Source organism: Anas platyrhynchos, chromosome Z, assembly GCF_047663525.1.
Source record: "Anas platyrhynchos isolate ZD024472 breed Pekin duck chromosome Z, IASCAAS_PekinDuck_T2T, whole genome shotgun sequence".
NCBI lineage: Eukaryota > Metazoa > Chordata > Aves > Anseriformes > Anatidae > Anas > Anas platyrhynchos.
In genome coordinates this window covers 9,356,849-9,380,695 of record NC_092621.1, presented here as the reverse complement: position 1 = coordinate 9,380,695, position 23,847 = coordinate 9,356,849, and the positions used below count along the sequence as shown (strand labels likewise).

The window sequence follows — 23,847 nt, the reverse complement described above, 5'->3', positions numbered from 1 at the left end:
TCCCCGGAGCCACGGCCAGGACAAATGCACTTCGCTGCCCACCCAACACCGTCCCCCCGCAGCCCGCTCTATCTTGCTGTCCCTCCGCACGCAGCGGGTATTGATCAGCCCGCAGGATCTATCTCCCGATTCCTCCTGCGGTATCTCTCTGCTCCGAGTATCTCTCAATCTGCTCTGCTGTCTGCCGTGCCCGTCTATACCTACAGTATCTATCCGCGCCGCCTCCACCGCGCCCGTCGATACCCGTTTGTCTGGGGGATTTCTCTTTCTCTCCACCTAGGAGCGGCACAACGAGGCTGAGCAGGAGGGTTTTGGGGACACAGCCCTGACAGGGACAACCGGGTCAGGTCCCCGTGGTGGCCTCACCTGGGGTGATGGGGGATGCTGCACCCCACAGACCCCTGGCTCCTTATGCAGACGGGATGGGTGCAACCCACCACCCTTGGGTGCAGCCCTGATCCACGGGGACCTGAGGAGTGAGCCCCGTGGGGCTGCTGGCCCTGTGGTCCCATTATCTCCCCCAAACAGGAGACTGGGGCGTAGCTCCCAGAGGCAGCTTGTGCAGGAGCATCGGCCCATAAACTGAAGCCTGGGGGGGCTGGCAAGTGCTGGGAGGTCGCTGCCACGGCAGGAGAGGATGGGTTGGGGCGAGCTCCAGCTGTCCAGCCCCGGCACGGGATGGCCGACAGCTGCTTTATCTCCTGCGCAAAGATAAACAGCGCCCGGGGGCCCTGCGGGGTCGGGTGCTGCCCCGCTCCTGCAGGAAGGGGCTGGTTTCCAGCAGAGCCACCACAGCACTGTGCTGTGCGAGCCCCAGCGGTGCACGGAGCCGGGTGGGCACCCAAAGCGTTGGCTTTTCCTTGCAAAGGGAAGCAGGGAAGGGGACGGAGGCTTGGAGCAGCCTGCGGAGCCCGAGAGCAAAATGTGGCTGCATCCAGGGTGGCTTGCGTGGTGGGCAGGTGGCTCCGGAGGGGACAGAGCTCCTGTCACCCTGTGCCACCAACATTCAGCTCAGTCGGAAGCTTGAAGCTTTCCCTGGCTGCTCTGTCACAGCCCTGGCCCACCCAGGACATCGCGGTGCTGTGGAGATTTGCTCGATGCCCCCCCTGTGCCTCAGTTTACCCACCAGCACAAGGGCCTCAGGACCAGGATCAGCCCCCGGCTGGATGCTGCGTATACAGGTGCACGTGTGTGTGTAAGGGGGGGCAGGTTTGTGCCAAAAATACTGTTCCTGCAGGGCTGGGGGATGCACGCAGCCCCCCTCATTGGGACCCCTCTGTGATCCTGGCCCCAGCCCGCAGGCAGGGCTTGCACAGAGGCCAGGGCTCCGTCCTTGCTGCTTGCTTCACCCTCCCCTTTGTACCCACCCAGGGACAGGCACTGCGGGTGCACACACCCCGTCTGATCCACACACGCGTGCACACACCTGCCTGTGCACACAGTGCACCCACACCCAGCCCCGTCCGCACACACCTACAGGTAAGCACACAAAACGCACACGCCCAGCCCCGGCAGGCGCACGTAAACCCTTATTTCTGACCCCATCAGTGTGCAAACGGGCACACACCCACACACCCAGCCCCTCCAGCCATGCACAGAGCTGCATGTGTGCGTGTGTGTGTGCAAGTGAATGCACGACGTGTGCACGGACTGTGCTCCCCAGGATAAATGTGTGCTGTAAACACGATGTGTGTGCATGCACACGTGCAGTGCACACCCATTGCATGCACACACACCCCCAGTGCATGCACACACACCCATTGCATGCACACACACACGTTGCATGCACTCAACCCCCCTGTTGCAATACATTTACACACCCGTTGCATGCACACACACCCATGCAAGGTGCTCGCCTCCCTCGCTGTGCACAAGCACACATGTGCTCACACCCTGCGTGCACCCACGGAGCACACATACCCCCCACGAGCACCACACATGTGCGTGCAAGCGCAGTCCCCCTGCACACGCAGCCACACGCGTGCAACTTGCACCCCGCGCTCCCAGCGCCCACCCAGGCGTGCAGGCACCCCCACGCGTGCACACCCACTCGTGCACACACAGCTCCCCCCCCCTTCAACCCTCCAGACCCCGGGGCCCTCCCCGGATGCCTCCCTTCGCCGTGCGCTAGCAAATGGGAGCGGGGAGGGGGTGTTGCTGCCCGCCTGCCACTTGTTGCAAAGAAAAAAAAAAAAAAAAAAAAAAAAAAGGAAGAAAGAGAGAAAGAAAGAAAAGAAGGGGAAGAAAAAAAAAAAAAATCCCTCCCACCTTCTCTCATCTGCTGCGGAATAAAAGAAATATCGGCGGGCGCGGCGCCATGTGAGCGGCGGGCCGGGGCCGGGCGGAGCAGCGGCCGTGCCCCCGGGACGGCGGGGGGAGCCCTGGGAGCCGGCGGCATGGTGGGGACCCCCAGCCTGGTGGCCAAAGCCGCCCCGGTGAGGGCCACCCCGAGACGGGACGGACCGCAGGGGCCCCGGGAGCAAGGGGGTCCCGCTGGGGACGGGATGGGGTCGCTGGGATTTGGGGGGTCCCGGTGGGGAAAGGGGGTCCCCCCCTCGCTCTCCAGCGGTAGGACGCGGTGCCCCTTGGGGGGGGGGAAAGGGGGGAAAAAGGGGGGCTGGGGGTGGGATTGGGGTTGTGTGTGGGGGTCCTGGGAAGACGCGGTCGCGGGTGGGAGCGGGGCGGGGGTCCCCGCACGGAGCCGTCTCGGGAGGGACCCCCAAAAGGGGGGTGGGGGGGTGCGGGGAGGGGTCCCGGTGCATTCACCCCCTCCCCAAACCGCGCAGCGCCGGCTCCTTCAACTTTTGGTGCACGGCCCCCGGGGTGGCTGGTGGAGGGGTGGGGGGGGGGGAGAGAGAGAGGGAGGGTGGGGGTGCTTCCTCCCTTCCCTCCTCCTCCTCCTCTTCCTCCTCCTCCTCCTCCTCGTCCTCTGAGGCCGTGCCCTGTGCCCGCAGCCGGCCGCCCCACCGCGGGGGTCCGGGCCGCCGGGGGGGCTGCGGCTGGCGGCGGTGATGGAGAGCCTGCAGCGGCAGCAGGCGGCCCGCCTGGCCCGCAGCCCCGACGGCCCGGCCCGACGACCCCCGGCCGAGCCCGCTCCGGCCCCCGGCCCCGCTCCGCCGCCCCCCGCCGCCCCCCGCCGCCGCCCGGCCCCCGGCCCCGCTCCGCCGCCCCCCGCCACCGGGCAGAAGGAGGAGGAGGAGGAGGAGAAAGAGGAGGAGGAGGAAGAGGAGGAGGAGGAAGGGGAGCCCCGGGACCCGCCGCCCGCCCCGCATCACGAGTGGACCTACGAGGAGCAGTTCAAGCAGGTAAGCAGCGCCCGGCGCCGCGCCCCCCTAACCTGGCGTCCCCGCTGCCCCCTACCCCCATCCCAGTCCTGCCCCGAGGAGACATCCCCCACACCCCCCTCATTCCCCCAGACATCATCTCCGTGCCGCCCGAAACAGGACACCCCCCCAAATCCCCCTTCCACTGCCCCCAAACTGCATCCCAGGCAGCCCGTGCGCCCCAGCACCCCCATCCCACCCCAAATTCTCTGCACTGCCCCTGTCCTTCATCCCCCCCACAACAGGCATCCTCTTGTGCTCTCCATCTCCCCCCACCCTAAACCCTGTCGCACCCTGTCCCTGTCCCCCCACCTGCCCCCCCGTCCCCTTTGCACTCGCCTCCGGCCCCGTGGGGCTGGGAGGATGCCCTGGGGTACAACGGGGTGCCCGGCATCCAGGCACCACCCCATGCCCACCCTGACCCATGGCAAGCTCTATTCCCCATGGTAAAACGGGGTGTCCCCTGTCCCTGGAGGCTTTTCATGGTCCCCAGGCAGAGATGGAGGGGGCAGAGGGGGCAGGTGGAGCAGCACCCCCGGGGACAGCCTTGGTTTCGAGACAGGATTTGGCTTTCCCCTCGTGTTTTGCTGCCAAGGGGATGTGACAAGGGTCCTGGTGCACGGTCACGCCAGGAGCTGAGCTCCCCCTGTGTTTCTGTGAGGGCTGGGATGTGTTGTGGCTGCAGGATGCATTCTCTGATTCGTCTTATTTGGGCTTCTGATAATTCTCATATGGGCTGGCACCTTGACCCCATCCCTTTGCTCTCAGTGGGCGCAGGGGAGACCCTCGTGGCGCAGACATCTCAGGGATCACAGGGCCTGTGGGGTTCGTATATAGGGCAGAGAAAAGGCCTCTGTATTTAATACCATGCCCCCTCGCATGGACACCTCCCTGCTGGGTTGTGCAAGCCCTGGTGTGCACGCCGCGGGTGCAGGGGTGTGAGCACAGGTCGCACAGCACCGCTCGGGTTTGCGCTCCCGGTGTGCTCCTTGGGGTTGTGGTGAGCAGAGCGGTGATGCTCACAGCAGGGAGGGTGCAGCGAAGGGACGGAGCGGGCAGAGATGTCCCCGTGTGTCTGCTGCAGGGCTTTTTAGGCTGGCACTGCTCAGGGGACAGCAGGACGTCCCCACATCCACCCGATACTGCGGGGTGCGCAGGGACGGGGGGACTCTTCCCGCAGTGCTCACCCCCAGCAGGAGGGGACGGGGACCAGACTTTGTGCCCGGACATCGCACGGCACAGCGAGGTCCCCAATTCCCCGGGACCCCAGCACCTCAGAGCCGTGGTGCTGGGGAGCCCAGCCACCTCCGGGGTGGGTGCGCTGCATAGGCTGAGTATATCTGGCGGGGAAGTGTAACGTTACAGCCCGCTGCGCAGAAAAAGGCTGACTGTCCGGTTCCCGGGGTCAGGCAGGAGGTGGGACGCAGCTCCTCCCTCGCTCCCGGGGCCGGGGAGGCTTTGCAGAGAGAAGGCATCCCAGGCATTTCTTCTCCTTTGGTCCCACACCCTGCCCCTGGTCAGGGCAGGAGCGAAGCCGGCTGCTGCCGGGAGCAAATCGCGGTGTAAATGCGAGGGGACAGATCGAAGAGGGCTTCGGGGTGGGGGGATAAATCCTGACCAGGCTCCTGGGATGAAGCTGGCTGCTCGCTTGCTTCCTCCCTGTGCCCTGTGCGTAGATTTCCCAGCTGGGGGCTTGTCCCAGCCAGCCAGGGGACAGGGGACATGTCCCTGGTGCCCCCAGGTGCATAGGGACCAAGGGACCGATTGCTGCTGGATGGTTTATATGGGATGGGACTGGGAGAATGGACGTTTTTGTGGTGCTGCCCCATAAGGGTGGCAGTTTGGGGCAGGCTGCATTGCCAGCTTGCCCCAGGGGCTGCAGGGTGGCTGTCACTTCTGTCCTACCCCTGTCACCTTCTTGGCTGGGGGGACATGTCCCCTGGTCCCTCCCCAGGCTGCAGGGCTGTGTCTGGCCCAGCCTGGAGAACAGGTTCCCTGCTCGGGGCAGGGAGGAAGGGACAGACGAGGGGTTGGTGGAGGTTAAAAGGCAAACTGCGTGTCGCCCAGGGGAAATACGTGGGGACATTCCCTGGGGGATGAATTTGGGGGGCCAGCAGGACCTCTGCCCTGATCTGTGTGCATTTTGGGGCACACGTTTGCCTTGGAGGTGGCTGGCAAGAGCCTGGCGTTGCTCGCCCTCCTTCTCTCTCCTTGTTGCTTTCTCCATCGGGTTTGTCCCCACGGATGCAGCTTGCGGGGGATCCCCGTGGGGAGGAAGGAGGTGGTCGCCCTGCCCCATTCCTCCTCCTCCTCCTCCCGGCGCATCTTCCACCCAGGTGCAGCAACAACAACCGCAGGGCTCCCGGGGCTGAATTAGAGGGTCTCTGGTTACACCGCAGCGGGACGGGCGCCGTGTTTGTTCCTGGCCGCGGCTGCCGGCAGATTTCTCAACCACAGAGCTGCGGGCAGGGCTCGTCCCGGGGTCGGGACCACCTGCGGCGAGGGGGCTGCGGGGGGGGAGCGGGGCTGAAGCTCTGAGGGTCAGGGCGGTAATCCCCGGTGAGCAGCAGCCCAGAGTGAGCAGCGGGGCTCCCGGGGTGCCCACGGGGGTGTTATGGGTGTGGATGTGGGTGTGTGGATATATAAATGTCCCTGTGGGTGTGTGCTTGTGAGCCCGTGTGTTTGTGGACCCACACGAGCACCCACGTGTGCACAGACCCCTGCGAGACCCCATGTGTGTGCATGTATGGAGCCATATGGACCCACGGGTGTTTTGGGCAGGGTTTGGGGCTGACCCCCTCCAAAACCCTCGCCCCAGCCCGAGGTGCCCAGGGGGTCCCAGCCCCATCCCCACTGCTGTCTGGGGGTGCCAGGAGCCTCAGCAGCCACCGCAGCCCCAGCCCCCCGACCGCAGCTCCCTGGGGCTCTGTGCTGGGGCTCCGAGGAGGAGGTGTAAAAACTAATCAAGGGTGTGAGGAGACAGGCGCTGCGTGCGGGAGGGGAGCGACAGCAGCCCAGGCTGGTGTGGGAGCTGGGGACGAGTGCATGGAGAGATGGGGACAGCAGTGTCCCCCCCCCCAGCAGCACCAAGTGTGGGGAGAGGAGAGGAGCTGGGGCTGGCAGGACCCCGTGCATCCCCTCTGGGGGTCCCCACCCCACAGCTGCCCCCAGCTCTGTCCCCAGCTGCCACCCTGTAATCGGATGTCAGCGATGGTTTTGGGGGTGTTTGTCCCTTCTCCAGCTCCTGCCCCTGGTAATCCACTAATTGGGTTAATGAGGGAAGCAGAGCCCCTGTGCTAGCAGCGGGGTGGGCAGGGTGCAGCAGGGAGGGGGGATGCAGCCATGGGGAGGTGGGATCTGGCCCCACTGGGACACCCACAGGGGTGTGCAGCTGCATGGGGGTGAACCCCACAAGCCCCCCCTTCATCCCGGGGCCGGGGGCTGCCGTCCCAAGGCCGGCGCCACGAGCAAACAGTCCCTCACCTTGCCCCGAGCCGGGTTAATGTTTGCAGCAGGCAGCTCCCCAGGCAGGGACCGGCGGCGGCAGGGAGGGGGTTTTAATGGCCTGCCGGATCCGCCGTGCTATCAGCGCTGATTAAACCTGCTGCTCTATAAAGCCCCGTTAAATATTAAGCACGGAGAATGGTTTTGGGGAGGGGGCGCGGGGAACCGGCTGGGGACATCCGGCGTGGGGGTGTCTGGCTGTGCCAAAGGGGTTAATGCTGAGGATGGGGACACCGGGGGGAGTGTGGTCCCTGTGGGGGCTGTGGGATCGAGGCAGAGCCCCCCCCGTCAGCCAGCAGCATTTGCAAATGCAGCCGGCACCCGGGCAGAGCCGTCCCATAACCATTAACTTATTAACGGCGCAAGGTCAGGGGTGGCTGGTGCCCGGCGGGGAGCGAGCTACAGGATGGGGGGGACCCCAGGAGGGGGGTCCCAGAGCCCCCAGCTCCTGTGCTCGCTCTTGGGGTGCATTCAGGCCGGGTGGTGGCAGGGCTGTGGGTAAATGGAGGCACTGGTGGCTCCCCAGTCCCACTGGGACACGGGGGGCACTCGGTGTGCATGCACCTGGCCACGCACCAGGGACACCCAGCTGGGAGGTGCAGTGATGCTCCAGAGGGGTGCGAGGTCCCCAAAAGAGCCCGAGGTCCCCAAAGGACCCCGTTGGTGCTCAGCCACCTGCAGTGTGCTGGGGGCCGGGGGGATGTGGGGAATTGCATCTCCTGGGCTCCCTGCGTGAGCAGCAGCCGGATGGAAAAATTAGCAGGGCGGCTAATCAATGCGGTGCATATTAAGTGGCTCGGGGTTGGGGGGGACGCGAGGCAGGGGGGAGCCGAGCAGGGTTCGGGATCGATGCAGCCCGTATTAAGTGGATTAAATCCTGGTTGCTGATCTGAGCCCTGGCTGCCAGCGGGAGGTGGCAGCCGAGCGGGGGCTGCGGGGGTCCCCGCTGCGATCGCTTCCCTTGGAAGTGCTCCTCGGGGCAGCCTGGAGGGGCTTTGCACCCCTTCCTTTTGGGATCAGCTGGGCCATGGGGGGTTGGAGACCCCGGCTCCACCCCTGCAAGCCCCCCAGAGCCGGGAGAGGCACCTCCGGGGTTAGCAAGTGTGCTAACGATGTCATTTAATTGTGGCAAGGCGGCGGGGGAGGCACGAGGTCTATTCACATCCCGTTAATAAACCGTGTTCGACCCGCTGCCCTTTAACCTGCCCGGCCAGCCCCGTTATCCCCATCCCTTAAGGAATCAAGACATCACCATGGCGATGGGATGCTGGCAGTGAGCAGGATGCCCGGGTATGGCCAGAGCTGCACCCGTGTTGGTTTGGGGCCAAGGACACCCCAAGTAGCTGCACCGGGCTGGCACTGGGGATGCCGTGTTTTTTTGGGGGGCCAAGCCCCGCAGACGGGGTCCCCGAGGTCCGTAGAGCAGAGCTGAGCCGTGCACCAGCGGGGTATCGATCCCCGGGCTTGACAGTTTAATACTTGTGTTTATAGAGGAATATAGTTACATCGATGGCGTTAAATGAGTTACTAATTATATCAATACAAACACGATTAAAAGGGTCCTTGCTCATAGGTCACCGCAAGCAGGAGCCGCTGCTCGTGTTGCACAACTGCCCCCTGCTCGAGGTGCACGGCACGGGCGTGCGGGGGGTGACCCTGTCTGGGATGGGGTGGCCCTCCAGGGGTCCGTGTGCCCCCCCCGGGTTCTGTGTCCCCACCTGGGGTGTGCGCCCATGCAGGGCTGTGCGTGCTCGTTTGGGGTTATGCATGCTAATAGGGAGCAGGTGTACCCATCTGGGGCTGTGCGTGTCCATTTGGGGCTGTGCGTGCCCATTTGGGGCTGTGCATGCCCATTTGGGGCTGTGTGTGTCCATTTGGGATTGTACATGCCTGTATGAGGCCAGGCACATCCATACAACATTGTACGTGCCCACGTGGGGATGTGTGCTTGTAAGCTTTTTGCAAATGGGTTCGGGGCACGCTCGTGCAGGTTGCGTGTGCACCAATGCAGGGTTGTGCACACTCGTGTATGCCTTGGCCAGCCTGAGCGTGCTCCTGCAGCGATGTGCAGGGTGCCTTCCCCCCGGGGTGGCTGAATGTGCTCGCGTTGGGTTGTGCGCACCCTTGTGCGGGGTTGTGCACGCCTGTGGGAAAGGAATTCGCAGGTGGCTCCGCGCGGTTTCACACGTCCCTGAATTAGAGATAATGGGGAAACAAGCGGTAGAAGCAAAAACTTAGAGCGAGGCTGAGATAAAGTAAATTGGCTGCAGTGTTCAGGATGAGCTTTGGGCAGTGGCCAATTGCTGGCTGGCTCGAGGCACGTGTCTGGGGGTCTCTAACCCACTGTGTGACAGATCCGGGCACATGGGACTACAGGGAAAGTAGATGTAGTAGTGAGAAAGGGCAAGAGACATCTCCTGTTCAAGAGCCATCAGGAGTCCGTGCCTTGCATCCCTTCACAAGCCCATAAAGGGTTGTGCATGCTCGTGCAGGATTGTGTATGCCTGCGTGGGGCTGTGCGTCCCCGTCTGTGGTAGCGTGTATCTGTATGGGATTGTGCGTGGCCCTGTGGGGTTGTGCTCTGCTGCTCCAGTGGCTGGTCCCCAAAGGAGGCTGGGGGGACTGCAGTGCCCACCCTGCAAGAGGAGGAGGAGGGTGAGTGGCAGGTGATGAAGATGGCACCTTTCTTGGGGCTGGGGGTGTCTGGGGGGACCCTCTTTGCCTGCAGGCCACTCCCATGCCACCCCTCTGCACCCACAGTGCCTGGATCCTATACCCTGCTTTGCCTGGGACCCAGCCCACCCGCCAGCAGCAGAAATCCCCCAAACCCACCTCCTCTCCGGCCTGAGCATCCCCAAATCTCACGGGACACCCAGCACATCCCCACGCGCCCGAGGGCCGTGCCAGCACATCAGCTCCTCACTCATTTCTCGTCTCCTCTTAAAAGCCGACCTTTGCTCCCTGCTTGATGTAATGTGTTTTTGTGTCTCGCTGCCCCGCAGATAAAAGGTTAGAGGTTAATATATGGTGGAGAAGAGGTCCCGGTGCTTGGAGGTCACACCTGTTTGGGGGCTGCGGGCGCACGGTGGTGGGGAGCATGCCTGGGCTTTGTGGGAGCAGAAATACAGTGGGGGTCTTGCTGGATACCCCCACTGGGAGACCCCTGGGAAGGTCTTGGCTCAATTTCCCACAGCAGGAGGGGTGGTAGGGGCTGGGCTGGTGGCCAGGCAGGGAAACGTGGGCTCCCAGGGCGCTGCTCCCAGCGTGAGCTTTAGCTGGGGATGGGGAGGAGGGTGACAGGGACAGGGAGCTCGTGGGGAGGAAGGGACAGCAGCAGAGCACCACGGAGCACTCGAAAACAGTGCTGAGGGCTGTGCACAAGTGTCTGCCCAGCGATGGGAACAGAGAGCAGAGTCACGTCCCACATCCCCACATCCTCACATCCCCATCTTCTCACGTCCCCATGTCCTCACATCCCTGTGTCCTCTTGTCCCCATGTCCCTGTGTCCTCTTGTCCTCATGCCCTCACCTCCCCATCCCCACATCCCTGTGTCCCCGCACCCCCACATCCTCACATCTCCCTTTATCTGCCCGTGAATTATGTGCCGTCTGGAGGGGGGGCCTCCCTGCCTATTGGTTTTTAACGGCCTTTCCCAGCACAATTGTTTTTTAAACGACTCTATTTTGTGCCTGACTTTGTTTTCCAGCTTGCATTTCTTTGTATATGTTTTGGAAATCCATTCTGGACTGCTGAGTTTTGTTTCTTTTCAATGGCTTTAAATTCTTGCCGGGCTCGCTGGGAGGAATCGGTGTCTATAGCGCCTTCGATTGGTGCTAATTTTTCCTTCATGTGCTCTGACTTTTACTGCTGGGCCATCGATCTGGCGGTCTCCAATTTGTCATGGTCACCGAGGCGCTGTGCTGGAATCAGCCGAGCCCTGGCTGCGAGCGCGGCGCGGCCGCATCCTGCCCTGCCACGGGGCTCTGTGCCCCCAGGGCAGGGAAACTGAGGCACGGAGGCAGCCAGGGTGGGGAGCCCACGGCAGACCCGAGCCCGGGGATGTGTCGGGGAATCATTTTGGGGAGAGCCGGGGGGGGTTAAAGGGGTGATGCCAGGTGCCGGTGCCAGCAGGGTCCACATCCCCGGCACTGTCCCCTGCCATCTCCCTGCCTACGTGCCGGCGGTGCTGACACCTTTCCTTCCCCAGCTCTACGAACTGGATGAGGACCCAAAACGCAAGGAGTTCCTGGACGACCTCTTCAGCTTCATGCAGAAGAGAGGTAAAGGTGGGTGGCTCGGGTGGGTGCCCCCCAGCTGCCGGTTTGGGGCTCGTCCCTGCGAGCTGCACCCCACGAGGCTGGCCGAGCTGGCCACTGGCACACACGTGGGGCTCAGCTCTGCCTCCATGCCCCACATCTCCTGCACCCTGCACCCCACATCCCTCAAATCCACGCTTACACACAGGGTGCTGCCAGCCAGAGGGGCTGGGACCCCGAATTTGGGCTGGTGGCGGTGCCCCGTGCTGATGCCCACCAGCAGTGCCCACCGGAGAGGCGCAGTAGGGCTGCAGCAGAGCCCTTTGGCGAAGTCCGTTAGCAAAACCCCTTAATTACACCCATTAGCCATGCCCAGCAGTGTCACCCAGCGGGGATGCCCGCTTGCAGTGCCTTACAGCGATGCCTGGTGGCAATGCCAATTAACAATGCCTGTTAGCGGTGCCCATGAGCAACCCCCGTTAGCGATGCCAATTTTTGGGTGCTCAGAGCCAAACCCGAGCGCTGCCAGGGGGCTGCAGGAGCAGCGCGGGGTCCCAGGGGTTAAGAGCCCTCCAGCCCACCCAGCCCCATCGGAAATCTTTGCTATCGGCACGGGGACGAGCCAGCTCCCGGGGACTCGATAAATGCTTTAACCTTCGCCCTCCCCATCCGGGCCCGCGACAATTAAAAGTTGCCGAGCGCGGGCGCGCGGCCGGCTGTATTAATTAGAGCCTTTTGCCGGTGTGTGGATTAATGAACACGCCGCTCGATAGCCAGTAAACCCCAGGCAGAGGTTAATGCCGAGCTAATTAACGGGGGAAGGCTTGCGGAGGGGGGCTGGAGCTGGCTGTGTGTGGGGCGAGGGCGGCTGGGAAGGGGCGGTCGGCCCCGAGCCTGCTTTTGGGAGTGTCGGTGAGGGTGGGTGCCCACCCGCGGGGCAGCAGCACCCGGCTTTTGGGGGGCTGAGACCCCACAAACTCGTGCCCTGCGGGGCTGCCGTGGCCGTGGGGCTCCCAGCAGAGCGTGGCTGGAGGTGGATGGGGTCTGCGTGCTGCCCTGTGGGCTGTGGGTGCCCCCCAGCTGTGGGGCAGGTTGGGGGGAGCCAGGGGAGCACTGGCACTGCCCGACCCTCATCTCCCCCCCTCAGCATCCATCGGGGCCACAAGATTCATGGGCTGCTCAGCGGCTTCATTATCTCTCTCTCCAGAGCTAATTAACTCCCTCACCATTGGGGCCGGGGCTAATTAAGCGAGCTGCCTGGTGGTGCGGGGAGGAAGGAGGGAGCCTGGTGCTCCCCAGTCCCGCTCCTGTCCCCTCCCCAGGCCAGGTGACATCTCAGGGTGACCCCAGGGGGGGTACAGCGAGTGGAGCTGGGTGCTGCAGCTCCAGGGATGGGCAAGGGGGCACCCCCAGAGCTGGGTGCTGCCGAGAGCCGCTGTGGGTGCCCCTGTGGCACCCAGGGGCGCACGGGCAGGGGACTGCGTCCCCAGGGTGGCAGCAGGTGAGGGATGGGTGGCGAGCCCTAGGAAGGGGCTGCGCATCCCCCCGCGTTTGCACCCTCCCCGTCCCCACGCCGAGCCAAGGGCCCTGCCGATAACGTGGCATCATTAATCAATCCCGGAGCTAATTGCAGCGGCACAATGGCCCCGCCACCTCCATGGGCTTTTGTGCCGCGCACCCCGGCCGCTGCCGGGGCCATCACTCTGCGGGATGCAGACAGGTCCCTTTGTCAGCGGGACGGGCACCGGCCGCCCGCTCCGTGCGGCCACGAGATTAATTGCCAGCAGCTTTCATTAGCCACCGCGGCCAGGGAGGGGGGAGAGAAGAAGTCCGGAGGGCATCGATCTGGCTCTGGGACCCACAAACTCGTTCGCAGCTTTGGGGGTGATGGGGAGACCCCCGAATCGGAGCGATGGGGCTGGTGCTGAGCAGGGCTGGTGAGGGACCGCCGGCAGATATCAAGTCGATATCTCTGCTTTCTTCCCAGGAGGAAAAACTCCTCTCCCCCTTTCTGATCTAGCAAACAACACAGACACACACACACAAAAAAAAAAAAAAAAAAAAAAAAAAAAAAAAGTTAAATGAACTCAGTAAAGGAATAAAAAGAGCTCATTTTTCAGGCTTATGCGAAGAAGCCGAGCCAATATCGGGGCCATAAATTAGGGATGCTGGAGGACGGCGGTGAGTGACGGCTTCGTTTGAGGGGCGAAGCGCGGCCGTGACAGCCTCCCCTGGCAAAATGGATGGGTTTCCGATACCACCCGCACCCCGGCAGGGAATAAATACGGGGCGGGGTGGGACAGGAGGAGACGGGACGGGATGCTCATCCCTCCTCTGCCCTGCTGCAGCCCTGCCTGCCTGCCTGAAGCACTGCCCCCAGGCACGACGGGGCTATCTGGGGTGCTGGGGAAGTGGGGAGGGGGCTCTGACAGCTCTGGGGACAGCCAGTGCCTGCGGTGGCTGTGGGGACAAGGCGGGGGCCGTGTCCCCAGAGGGTGAGGGTCCCCGTGGGCTCACCCCTCACCCTTCTCTCTCCCAACTCGCCCGGCCCGAAGGGACGCCCGTGAACCGCATCCCCATCATGGCCAAGCAAGTGCTGGACCTCTACACGCTGTACCGGCTGGTGACGGACAAGGGCGGGCTGGTGGAAGTCATCAACAAGAAGATCTGGCGGGAGATCACCAAGGGCCTCAACCTACCTACCTCCATCACCAGCGCTGCCTTCACCCTCCGCACGCAGTGAGCACCCAGGGTGTCCCCCAAGGGGGGACAGAGGGCTCCCACCGTGCCTGGGTGCTGTCCCCAGCCCGGTCCCTGCTGGTTTTGGGGCTGTCTGGGAGGTGCTCGGTGCTGGCTGTGATCCCGGCTGCCTTCCCCACGCAGATACATGAAGTACCTGTACCCCTACGAATGCGAGAAGAGGGCGCTCAGCTCGCCCGGGGAGCTGCAGGCTGCCATCGACAGCAACCGGCGGGAGGGACGGAGGCAGACATTCGGCGCCGCGCTCTTCAACTACTCGCCCGCTGGCACCCCGACCCTGCTGGGCTCCCCAAAAATGCCCCTGCCGGCCCTCAGCATCTCCACACACAGCTGCGGCCAGATGGGCCAAGCGCACGGCGTGAAGAAAGGTGGGTGAGGACCACGGCTGCCCTGCCTCGGGCATCCCAACGGGGGATGCTCCTTCTCCCAGGTGGGGAAAAAAAGAACGATTTTGTTCTTTTGGTCCCCTCTGGGGTGAGAGGGGATGGCTGTGGAGCTGGGTCCAAGCCCCGATGTAGCTGGCAGCCCCTTCTCTGCCCACCCTGCATGGCGCGGGGATGGCGAGGTGGGGTGGTGAGGATGGGGTCTGGCTGAGCTCTCCCCGTGGTTGCAGAGGACGGCGCTGTGCCGGCGGTGCCGGGGCGCATCGCCATCCCGGTGGGGCTGGCAGGACACCACCTCGCCGCGGCACAGGCAGCAGCAGCAGCCTCGCAGGCGGCGGTGCTGGAGCAGCTGCGGGAGAAGCTGGAGACGGGGGAGCCCCCGGAGAAGAAGGTGGCCCTGACGGCGGAGGAGCAGCAGCGGCTGATGCAGCAGGCTCTGCAGCACAACCTCCTGGCCGTGGCCTCGCAGTTCCCCATGAACATCAAGGTCTCCAACCGAGGTAGCGCCCTGCAGCCCCCTACCCTGCCACCCTTAGGGGGGGGAACACGGCTGCCCGGGGAGGACGGGGCCCCGTGGCTCCCTCCGGCAGGTCGCTTCTGTTTCTTCTGGTGCTCATATTGGTATTTCCTTCCCCCAGATGACAGACAGGAGACCGCATTGAACCTGTCCACCAACGGCATTAGCAGTATCAACATGTCAATAGAAATAAATGGAGTTGTCTACACAGGTAAATAGAAGGGCCGCTTGCCCCGTGTAATTGCGGCCGGGAAATCCAATAACTTATAGCCACTGCCTGGCCAGCAAGTCCTTCCTTCAATCTGATGTCTTTACTATAAAATCCATCGTAATGAAGTGGCAGGGCCCGGGGAGAGGAGGCAGGAAAAGGAGGAGGGCAGCCAGGCCAGCAGCTGTCCCCCAGGAGGGGCTGGCAGTGAATGGCCAAAGTGTGGGACAGACAGACAGCAGACGGACAGACTTGGGCTGAGAGGAGCTAAAAGCTCCCCCAGTTAAAGCAGACAGCTTTTCCTCCAGCAGATAAATATTTAACGAGCCAGAAAGGTCAGGGCTCAGCAGCACGCGAGCCCACCAGCCACAGGGTCCCGGGCCACCTCAGTGGGCTGTGTAAGGCGACAAGGGGATGGGTAGCAGCACAGGGCCGGGGGAGACACCGAGGGCAGTGGGGTTTGAAGCCCCCGGGGGTGCCGGTCCCTAACCCCATTTCTCTCCCTCCCCAGGCGTCCTGTTTGCCCGCCGGCCCGCAGCCCCGCCGGCCCCCGGTGGAGGGAGCACCCAGAGCCGGCTGAACCCCACGGCCACCCCGAACCCGCCGCCACCGGCCCCCTCGCACAGCCACACTCCTGCCAGCGCCAAGCCGTAGGGGCGACGCTCCCCGAAGCACACGGGGTCCCTGGAGAGGGGGTGGGGGGTCTGTGCCCCCAGCCGTGGGGCAGGGATTTGCCCAGAGGAGTTTGGGGATATTGGGTGTCTCTTGGTGCTGAGCAGGGCTGTGGCCGTGCAAAGCCATGAGCACCCACGGGGCCCTTTTGTCCCTCACCCCCACATGTGGGGCCCCCTACCCGCATGCACCCCCAAAATACGCCTTCTGTGACCCCCTCCCCCCCCCCAAACAGCTCCTGCTGGCCTGGGCTCCCCTGCACTCTGCAGCCCCTCTGGGCACCTCGATGCACTCACCACATCCCCCGTACACGCCTCAATGCACTCTGCAGCCCCCATACTCACCTCGAAGCACACGCTGTCCCCCCCACATTGGCACATGTGGCATCCCCTGTACACCCTACACACACTTCATTGCATGCTGTGTTCCCTGTACACGCTGGCAATGCACACACTGCATCCCCCCCACACTGCCCCCACCCCACACATCACACCGTGTCCCCTACACACACCCTACACCCGTGTGCACACTCACTGCAATCACTGCAGACCCTTTATTTGCACCCCCCCCCACCCTGCCCCTGCTCTGTGCCACCCCAGGATCACCCCTCGGGTGTGTGTGGGATCACACTGGAGGACAAATACTGGGGAAACTGGTGGGACTGGTGGGGGGGGAGGGGGGACTATTCGGATGGGGATATGGGGGGGCTTACACACTGGGAGGGGTTTGCTGGAGGGCAGGGTGGGGAGGCCCAGCAGTGCCCCCAACCAAAGCCCACCCAGATGCTGGGGTCCCCAAGGGAATTAGAGGGTGGGGGGCAGTGGGATTGGGGGGAGGGGGGGGCTCCAAACTACCTCGTTGGGGCGGGGGGGTGGGCACCTCCTCCACCCGCCCGCACCCTTGGGTGCCAAAGCAGGCGAGCGCGGGGCGACGCTCACCTCTACCTCAGCGGGGGCCGGGGATCGGTGCCCCCACCCCGCGGCAGCGCGGCTCTGTGTAACTATTAAAGGAACTGAACGACAGGACCGAGCCGGGGATGAGGGCGACACGGTGCCCGTGGGGTGCGGATGTCAGGGTTGTGTGGGTGTGACACGGCTCAGCCCAGCACACAGCTCCTGCAGCCCGCTGAGGGGATGAGAGTGGGATCGATGCAGCATTAATTGGGGTTTCACGTCCCCTGTCACTGCCGGGCAGCACCGGCCACGGTGCACATCGAGCGCCAGGGCCCCAGGGGGCCGGGAGGGCGCAGTTGGTCCCGCGTCCCCCCTCGTTACGCAGCTCAGGGGGCGATGTGCGAAGCCACGCTCCCCGGGGGGCTCGGGGACACAGCTGCTGTCACCTGAGTAACCAGCCCGGATCGATGCCCGCTCCCCGCGTCCCGCAGGGACTGTAATTGAGCGGGAGGGAGGAGATGGAGGGGTGCGAGGATGGAGCCGGGCTGGCAGGAGGAGCGCTGGATCCGGCCTCGGCAGCGGGCTGCAGGCAGGTGGCCGTGGCATCGCTGTGCCACCACCGAGATGGGGATGGGGATGGAGCCCTCCTCTGAGTCCCCGGCAGTGGGGACAGATTCGCTGCACACCATGCTGGGCTGCACAAAGCCAGTGCAGTGGCTTCAGGCTCATCCTGTGACCCCATAACCCCAGTGCCCAAGCCCCAGGAACACCTGAATTCTTCCCCCTTTTGGGGTGGGTTATCGGTGACCCTGTAGCACGGGGATTTGGGCATTCCTGCACACCACCTGCCCTGCTGCACAGGCTGCAGGAGTGGCGGTCCCCTCTAAACACAGCCCAGCGCTGCGTGCACAGCCCCCGGCCCCTGCTGCAGCCCCCAGGCACTCCTGCTAACGAGGCCGCTTCTAATTGTCGCCTTTGTGGAACAAAGCGCAGCTCTTCCCTCTGAAGATGCCTCTCCCACAGCCCAGCTATCGATCCCTGGGAAGAAAGGCAGAGCGCACGGGGCCTCAGCCTGCTCCTCCAAGGAGATTTTGGGGTCACAGCGCTGCTGGGGCCATCCCACAGCTTCCCCCTACAGCCTGGTGGCCCCGTACAGATGCTCCCTGTAGGAGCACATGTAGAAGGACCAAGGTTTCTCGGGGCACAGCGGGTTTTGCTCTCAGCAAGGGGCACGGGAAGGTCCCCAAAGCCATCCAGCTGATGAGGCATCACTGTTAGCACAGGGGTTTGAGCTGGGAGCCCAGCCTGGCATTAAATGATGCCAATTGTGGTCTCCCAGCGGGGCACACCTCAGGGTGCTGCGGGGGCCCCCAGGCTTCTCCCCTTGACCCCAGAAGGTGTCTGGGCTGTGGCAGCTGCCATGAACTCATCCCATCCCTGTGAGGGACCCCAATAACTGTGAGTGCCAGCAGCCGCCGTTATACCGGCCCTGTGGGTCGATATCGGGAAGCTGAGGGCGATGGGGGGCCGGGGAGGCTCTGCGGCAGCCCCTCGCCCTTCAAAGCCCCATCTTCCCCCCCTTCCACGCCGCCTCTCGCCTCTCGCCCGCAGCAAGGAGGCAGCTATCGACCTCCCTTGAAGGCAGAGCCTCCCTCTGCAGTGCAAATCAGCATCGAGCGGCGCCGGCCGCCCGCGGGGGGGCTGCGAGCCCCCAAAACCCCAAAGCTCCCCCCCCCCCCTCCATCCCTATCCCCCGCCATAAGGCCGCCATTAAGGCCCGCCCGTTGCCATGGCAACGGCATCCCCCTAGCAACGCGCCGCCATGGCAACCGGGCCGGAAGCGGACGTGCCAGAAAGCGGAAGAGAAGGCCGAGAAGATGGCGGCGGGGACGGTGGCGCTGGAGCGGCTGCGGTGGCGGCTGGAGGAGCTGGAGCAGCGCCTCGGCGGCGGCGCCTGCGAGCCTCGGAAGGTGCTGGGCCCTGCTCTGTCACCCCCGGTTTTGTTTTTATTACCCCCCCTCCCCCCCCATACCCCTCAGCCTCCCTGCCCGCCGCTGGCGGCAGGTAACGGGCCCGCCCCCTCCCTGTGCGCCCCTGCAGGTGGCCGACGAGCTGGTGAAGGTGCAGGTGGCGCTGAGCAACATCGCCGGCAAGAGGGAGCGCGTCAAGATCCTGTTCAAGAAAAGTGAGTGCTCCGGGAGGGGTCTGAGGCAGCTTGCGGGGCGCGCCGTGACCCCAAAATCCCCTCCTCGGACCCCAAAATCCCCTCCTCAGACCCCAAAATCCCCTCCTCGGAACCCAAAATCCCCTCCTCAGACCCCAAAATCCCCTCCTCGGAACCCAAAAGCCCCCCCTCGGTGCCTCTGTGCTGTTGCTTGGTCCGCAGGTCACCCACCAGGGGGTCGTCCTGTTTGTGCCTCTTCCCCAGAGCTGCTGAGGTGGGGAGCGGGCCCCTTCAGCCTTGAACAGTGCACAGCTATGTGCTCTGCCTGAAATACAGCTCTCAAAGGGGATTTTTGCGTGTTCAGGCTAGCTGTGCCCTTGTGTCTGTCCCTTTTGTGTATGCTGGGAGTGGCGAGGAGCATGTACCACCACTTGTGGCCGCATCTGAGGAGCATTCTCAAACCAAGGAACATCAGCTGCAGGCGCTAGAGCTGTGCTTTGCCTCGTAAAGCCTCCTTGTGGCTGAGTTTCATGGCTCGGTAATGCAGAAGCAACATCAGGAGTGTTGGTGTGGTCCAAGTTTGCGGTGGCTGTTGAGTGTGAACATATAACCCGTGTATTTGTAAAGGACTTTAGGGATCAGGATGGATGGCAGTTCTGGTTTTATTTCAAGGTTAGGAAGAGGCAGATTTCATTCACCTCTAGTGTCATTGGCCAAACGAAAAGGTAAGTGTTGGAGGTGTCTGTAACAAAGCAGTTATTTCGTTTGACTCGTTCATAAGGTCTCGGTTGTAGCCTTCTAGAGTCACCTGTTTTCAAGTGTTGCAGAAATCCCTGAATCTGAACAAAACAACCTTAAATGGGCAGGTTTGTTCTGTAGTCCAGAGGGAAGTGCACTTGTCAAAGTGATAACATCTCTCCTACTTGTCTTGAAACATATTTTTTCTTCTAGTCGAAGATGTAATAAAATACCTTGACCCGCAGTACATTGACAGGATGTCTGTTCCAGACACCATGAAGCAGCAGTTCATCTTGGCAGGTACAGCATGACATGAGAAGGAATAGGTTTTAGCACTGCAAAAGTTGTATTTTAATAAGGTTGATTGGGATGGAGTTATTTTTTTTTGCTTAGTTATAAACATTTGGAAGGATATCCTCTGTAGAGCTACCTGAAATGTGACATACAAGGATAGCCGTCACCCTCAGTGCTCCCTTGTGCATGTCCATGCTGTAGTTTTATCAGTTCCGATCTTAGCATTGATTGGTTTAACCATAAATTAATGAAAGGTTGAAAAGAAACTGGAGCTGGAACAGTTTTCCTTACTCTATTTCCCATATTCTGAGGCCTGTCAAAAAGACAGAGTTTTAGATGTACATGAAACACCTTCTGGCGTTGTCCTATTTTGCTTCCAGAGAACTTGGTTCAGCCTTGTTCTAGTATAGTCTGGGAATGAAACTTGGTGGAGATTCTCCTGACTTAAGTTACTGTGTATGAGAATCCAGGGGTGAGCGTCACAAAAGGCTAAATAAAATTATTAAAAAGCCCTTTTCTGTACAGCTGGGTCAGCTGGAACAGGGGAGCTGGAACACAAGTGTTTGTCCCAGCTGATGATCAGTTCAGAGTGAGACAAGCCCCTCTGTGAGGTGGGGGCTAAGACACTGCTCTGGCTTTTCCTGATGTTCCTTCTTGTCTCTCCCTGGTCAGAGGAGCAGGTCATTCCTTACCGAGCAGACCTCTTGGAGCAGGTGAAGAACCTCCAGCCCATCTTAGACAGTCCCTCCATCCAAGGTACGCCTGTTCCTTCGCAAGTTTGAGCTGCACGTGCCACCCTCAGGCTTTTGCCTGTGCTGTGACTTTTGCTGTGACTTGTCCCTGGAGAAGGAATGCTCCTTGTCTTGGTAACTTACCCCACGTGATGCAAAACAAACAAAATGGATTTCTGTTCTGTGCTTCCAGCGGTTCCTGACCACGCAGCGAAACTGCAGCGACTCTCCCAGATCCAGATGCAGCAGCAGGTAGCGTGAGTGCTTGAGGCAGCCTTGACTAGCAGGGAGAAGGAACCATGTGTTGGTAACTGCACTGATGCCCCTGTATCTGCAGTTGTCTGAATTGCCTGTTTATACCATTTACTTTCATTTGTCCAGGGTATTTGTGCTGCAGTTTTAAAGAGGTTTAAGCACATTGCAGGGGCAGAGCTAGCCGGGATTTCTGGTAACTGAGTCTGAATTGGAAAAAATCTTTGCCTACAATAAGCCTACTCAAAACAAAGGCTTGAATGCAATACATTGCAGTGGTTTTAACCAACTCCTGTTCCCTCTTTCAGTGGGACACAGAAGTGCTGTATTTCAGTCTCTGGAGGGGTTTTGATACTACCACGTTGTCTCTTTGCCCTTTCCTTCCCCATTTGAGCACTCCATGAGGTGGCAATGAGTAGCCTGGGCATCGCCCAATGCCTCCTTTCAGTGTTTCCCTGTGGGTTTTCATTCTGAGGCAAGTTGACAATGCTGAGAAAAGGTAGATGGCAAGCACAGCTTCTTTGGCACTTCCCAAATACAGCTGTTTCTTTGTAACCTTCCTCTCGTCTGCTGAAATGCTTTCAGCAGCATTGAGCAGCCAGGGCCTGACCTTTAGTCCCAGTATTGGCCCTGTGCTGCCAGGGGCTGGAATGACTGATGTCTTTTAGTTTATTTACTGCTGACTTGCTGAGGCTCTCTTCTTTGCAGGATCAGTGCAAGCAGTTTTCTGATGGTGTCAAGGCACTCCTCGAAGACTACAACAAAACAGTATCCTTCTTGCTGGTGCTCTGGGCCTGACAGAACCGAACTGTCTGCCTGTCTCCTGGCCCACCTTGCCCCATCAGATGTTGGAAGCAGGCAATCCCCAGCCCCAGGTTTAATGGCCGGTGCCCTTTCTGGTGTGGTGGTGCTTGTGTCCTTGTCGTGCTGTAGAAAGCCCTTTGAGATGCAGCCTGTGCAGTGTTCAGAAGTTGTTCAGGACTCCCATTAACATGTGGCACTGTGTGGTGGCTCCAGGCCTTGTCAGTTTGTCTGAGTAGGTTTTGTACACCCTGGTTTCCCACACCCTTTTTTTATTTTTTTTGTCTCCAAAAGAATCAGGATTGTAATGGTGCACTCAGGCTGCAAGGGGTTCTTGGGCTGTACTCTGTGGTTTCCTCCCTGAAGTTTCCACGCCTCTTTCCTTAAGAGCATTGTCCAGACCCTGCTTCTGTCCAAGCAGTTTGTCCAGTGGAATGAGATACTGATGCAGCTGGAAGCAGCCAAGGAAGCGAAACCTGTGGCAGAGTGATGGCAGAGCCGGGAGTGCAGAGAACCGCAGCCGGGGCCTTGGGATTCTGCTGGCCTTGGGTCACTCAGGAGATGCTGCAGCACAGCCTGCACTCTCTTGTCTCAGCATCTTTCCGCTCTGTGAATGTGCTGCGAGTGACACCGCAGGCTCTTGGGGGCACCCTGGCCTTGCGGCTGAACTTGCGATCACCCTGAATGAAAGCCACGCTCCTGCTGTTCTGTAATACGCCACTGTTTGTCGATCTTGCACTTCCTTATATCTTGGGTTGTAACATATTTAAAAATCCCTTCCTGCTGTTCCTGTGGACCGTAATAAAGCCCTGAAACACAACCTGCCTCGTCTCCGCTGGGTGCAGCCACGGCACAGACTGTGTGGCCGGGCTCAGGAGGGGAGATGTACGTACTGCCCGCTTGGCCTGTGCTTGATACTCCATGAGGAAATGTTACACCTGTGCACGAGAGGGAAGGGGTCAGCAGCAAGGTGGGTGAGCCCTGGAGACTGAGGCCATGTTCACCACCTTAGGGTGGCTTTCCCTAAGCAGTGACTGGCACAAACATGCGCAGGAGGTGGCTTCTCACAGCCTATCTCCATCCCATTACTAATTCATTGAGAATACGTCATTTCTATAAATACATGTATATAGAACCCTATAATAAATAAGAAATAAATAATAACTAAAACAATAAAATCACTAACTGTTAAGGATTCTTCTGCTGGGGATTGAATACCCTCCCCCCCCCCCCTTCTTTTTCTCCCACTTCTAGGGAGTGCTGCCTGGAAACACGCTAGTTCTGTGTAATTTAATCCCTTATACATATTAATTCATTAAGAATTGTTCTAAGGAGACATTAAAGGTTTACAATAGATAGTTTCAACAGTTTTAGCTTTGTTAATGTCTTTGTTAATGCAGTCTGTCAGGTGTCAGTGTTACGTGATGCTTTTACCCAGGTATGAGTCCGCCCTTTCTCAGGCATTCTTACTGTCGTCTCAGTAGTCAGGAGCACTTACAATGCTCCATCACGCTCAGGTTACAGCATTGATTCTCTCCATGTCTGTATCAGAACCCAATCTCTTCATGGGCCCTCTAGTAATACCTTCCGCAAGCTGCTCACAGAATGCCTCATCCATCTCTACCTCCTGTTCAGGCGGTCTGTAACAAAAACCCACCAGCTCCTCCTGGTTGTCCCTGCTGCGTGCAGAGGTGCAGATGCCCTTCAGATGAGACATCTGCCTCACCCCCAGCTTCAGCACTGTTCCCCGAGGCTCTCCTCTGCTGAGCCCTGTTTTATTCCCTTCCCCGTCCAAGCCAGTTGTCCTCTGGTGGGACAGCACACCTTGCCTGGTCTCCCTCAGCCCACCCTCCCCCTTCATCCCCAACACACACGATGCGGGAAGGCTCCCAGAAAACACACCTGAGTACAAAGAATTGGATTTATTTCCAGTATTGGAACTTGTGAGAATCACAAGCTCCATGGGCGCTGGCCCTGCCTCTGCTGTGACCTGTATGGCAGTAGTGCTCGGATGTAGAGCTCTGTGGTGATGCAGACGCCTTCTGCTGCCGATGGCAAATCCTGTCCCAGAAGGAGCGGGTGCTGTTGCCGCTCGGTTGCGCTGCAGTGCCCTGGGTGCCACAGGTGTGGCGCAAGTGGCACGAGTACGGGTATCTGGTGGTAGGGGCACTGCAGGGCTCTGAAGAGGAGCTGGAGTAGTACGAAATCAGTAAAAATGAAAATCACGGGCCCTCTAGTCATGAGAGAAGAAGGAAAAAAAAGGAATAGGATAAACTAACAGTTGCTCAAATTATATTGTACGTATGTGGTATAAGAAAGGTGTTGAGAGGTTTGTGAACCTGTAGTACTT

General features: G+C 60.8%; 2 protein-coding genes across 5 annotated transcripts; both read left to right on the top strand.

Annotated features, from left to right (window-relative positions):
- The first annotated feature begins 226 nt into the window (after positions 1-226).
- Positions 227-16,646, top strand: ARID3C (AT-rich interaction domain 3C). Of its 4 annotated transcripts, none has more exons than XM_072030910.1 (8): positions 2,178-2,319; positions 2,955-3,305; positions 11,036-11,114; positions 13,640-13,823; positions 13,968-14,212; positions 14,458-14,727; positions 14,866-14,955; positions 15,464-16,646. In XM_072030910.1, the coding sequence occupies exons 2-8, from the start codon at positions 3,012-3,014 to the stop codon at positions 15,604-15,606; spliced, it is 1,305 nt and encodes a 434-aa protein (XP_071887011.1). In that variant the 5' UTR covers positions 2,178-2,319; positions 2,955-3,011; the 3' UTR covers positions 15,607-16,646. The 4 variants fall into 4 exon arrangements, with proteins under 4 accessions (XP_071887012.1, XP_071887011.1, XP_071887010.1 ...); XM_072030909.1 differs by having other exon boundaries at positions 2,193-2,435; XM_038170465.2 differs by having other exon boundaries at positions 2,197-2,435; positions 11,036-11,108.
- Positions 16,647-18,328: 1,682 nt separating this feature from the next.
- DCTN3 (dynactin subunit 3) lies at positions 18,329-22,317 on the top strand. The gene is made up of 7 exons (XM_027446854.3): positions 18,329-18,487; positions 18,618-18,702; positions 19,633-19,719; positions 20,386-20,469; positions 20,638-20,696; positions 21,405-21,464; positions 21,898-22,317. Exons 1-7 carry the CDS (start codon positions 18,395-18,397, stop codon positions 21,985-21,987), a joined length of 558 nt encoding a protein of 185 aa, XP_027302655.2. The 5' UTR covers positions 18,329-18,394; the 3' UTR covers positions 21,988-22,317.
- Positions 22,318-23,847: the final 1,530 nt, after the last annotated feature.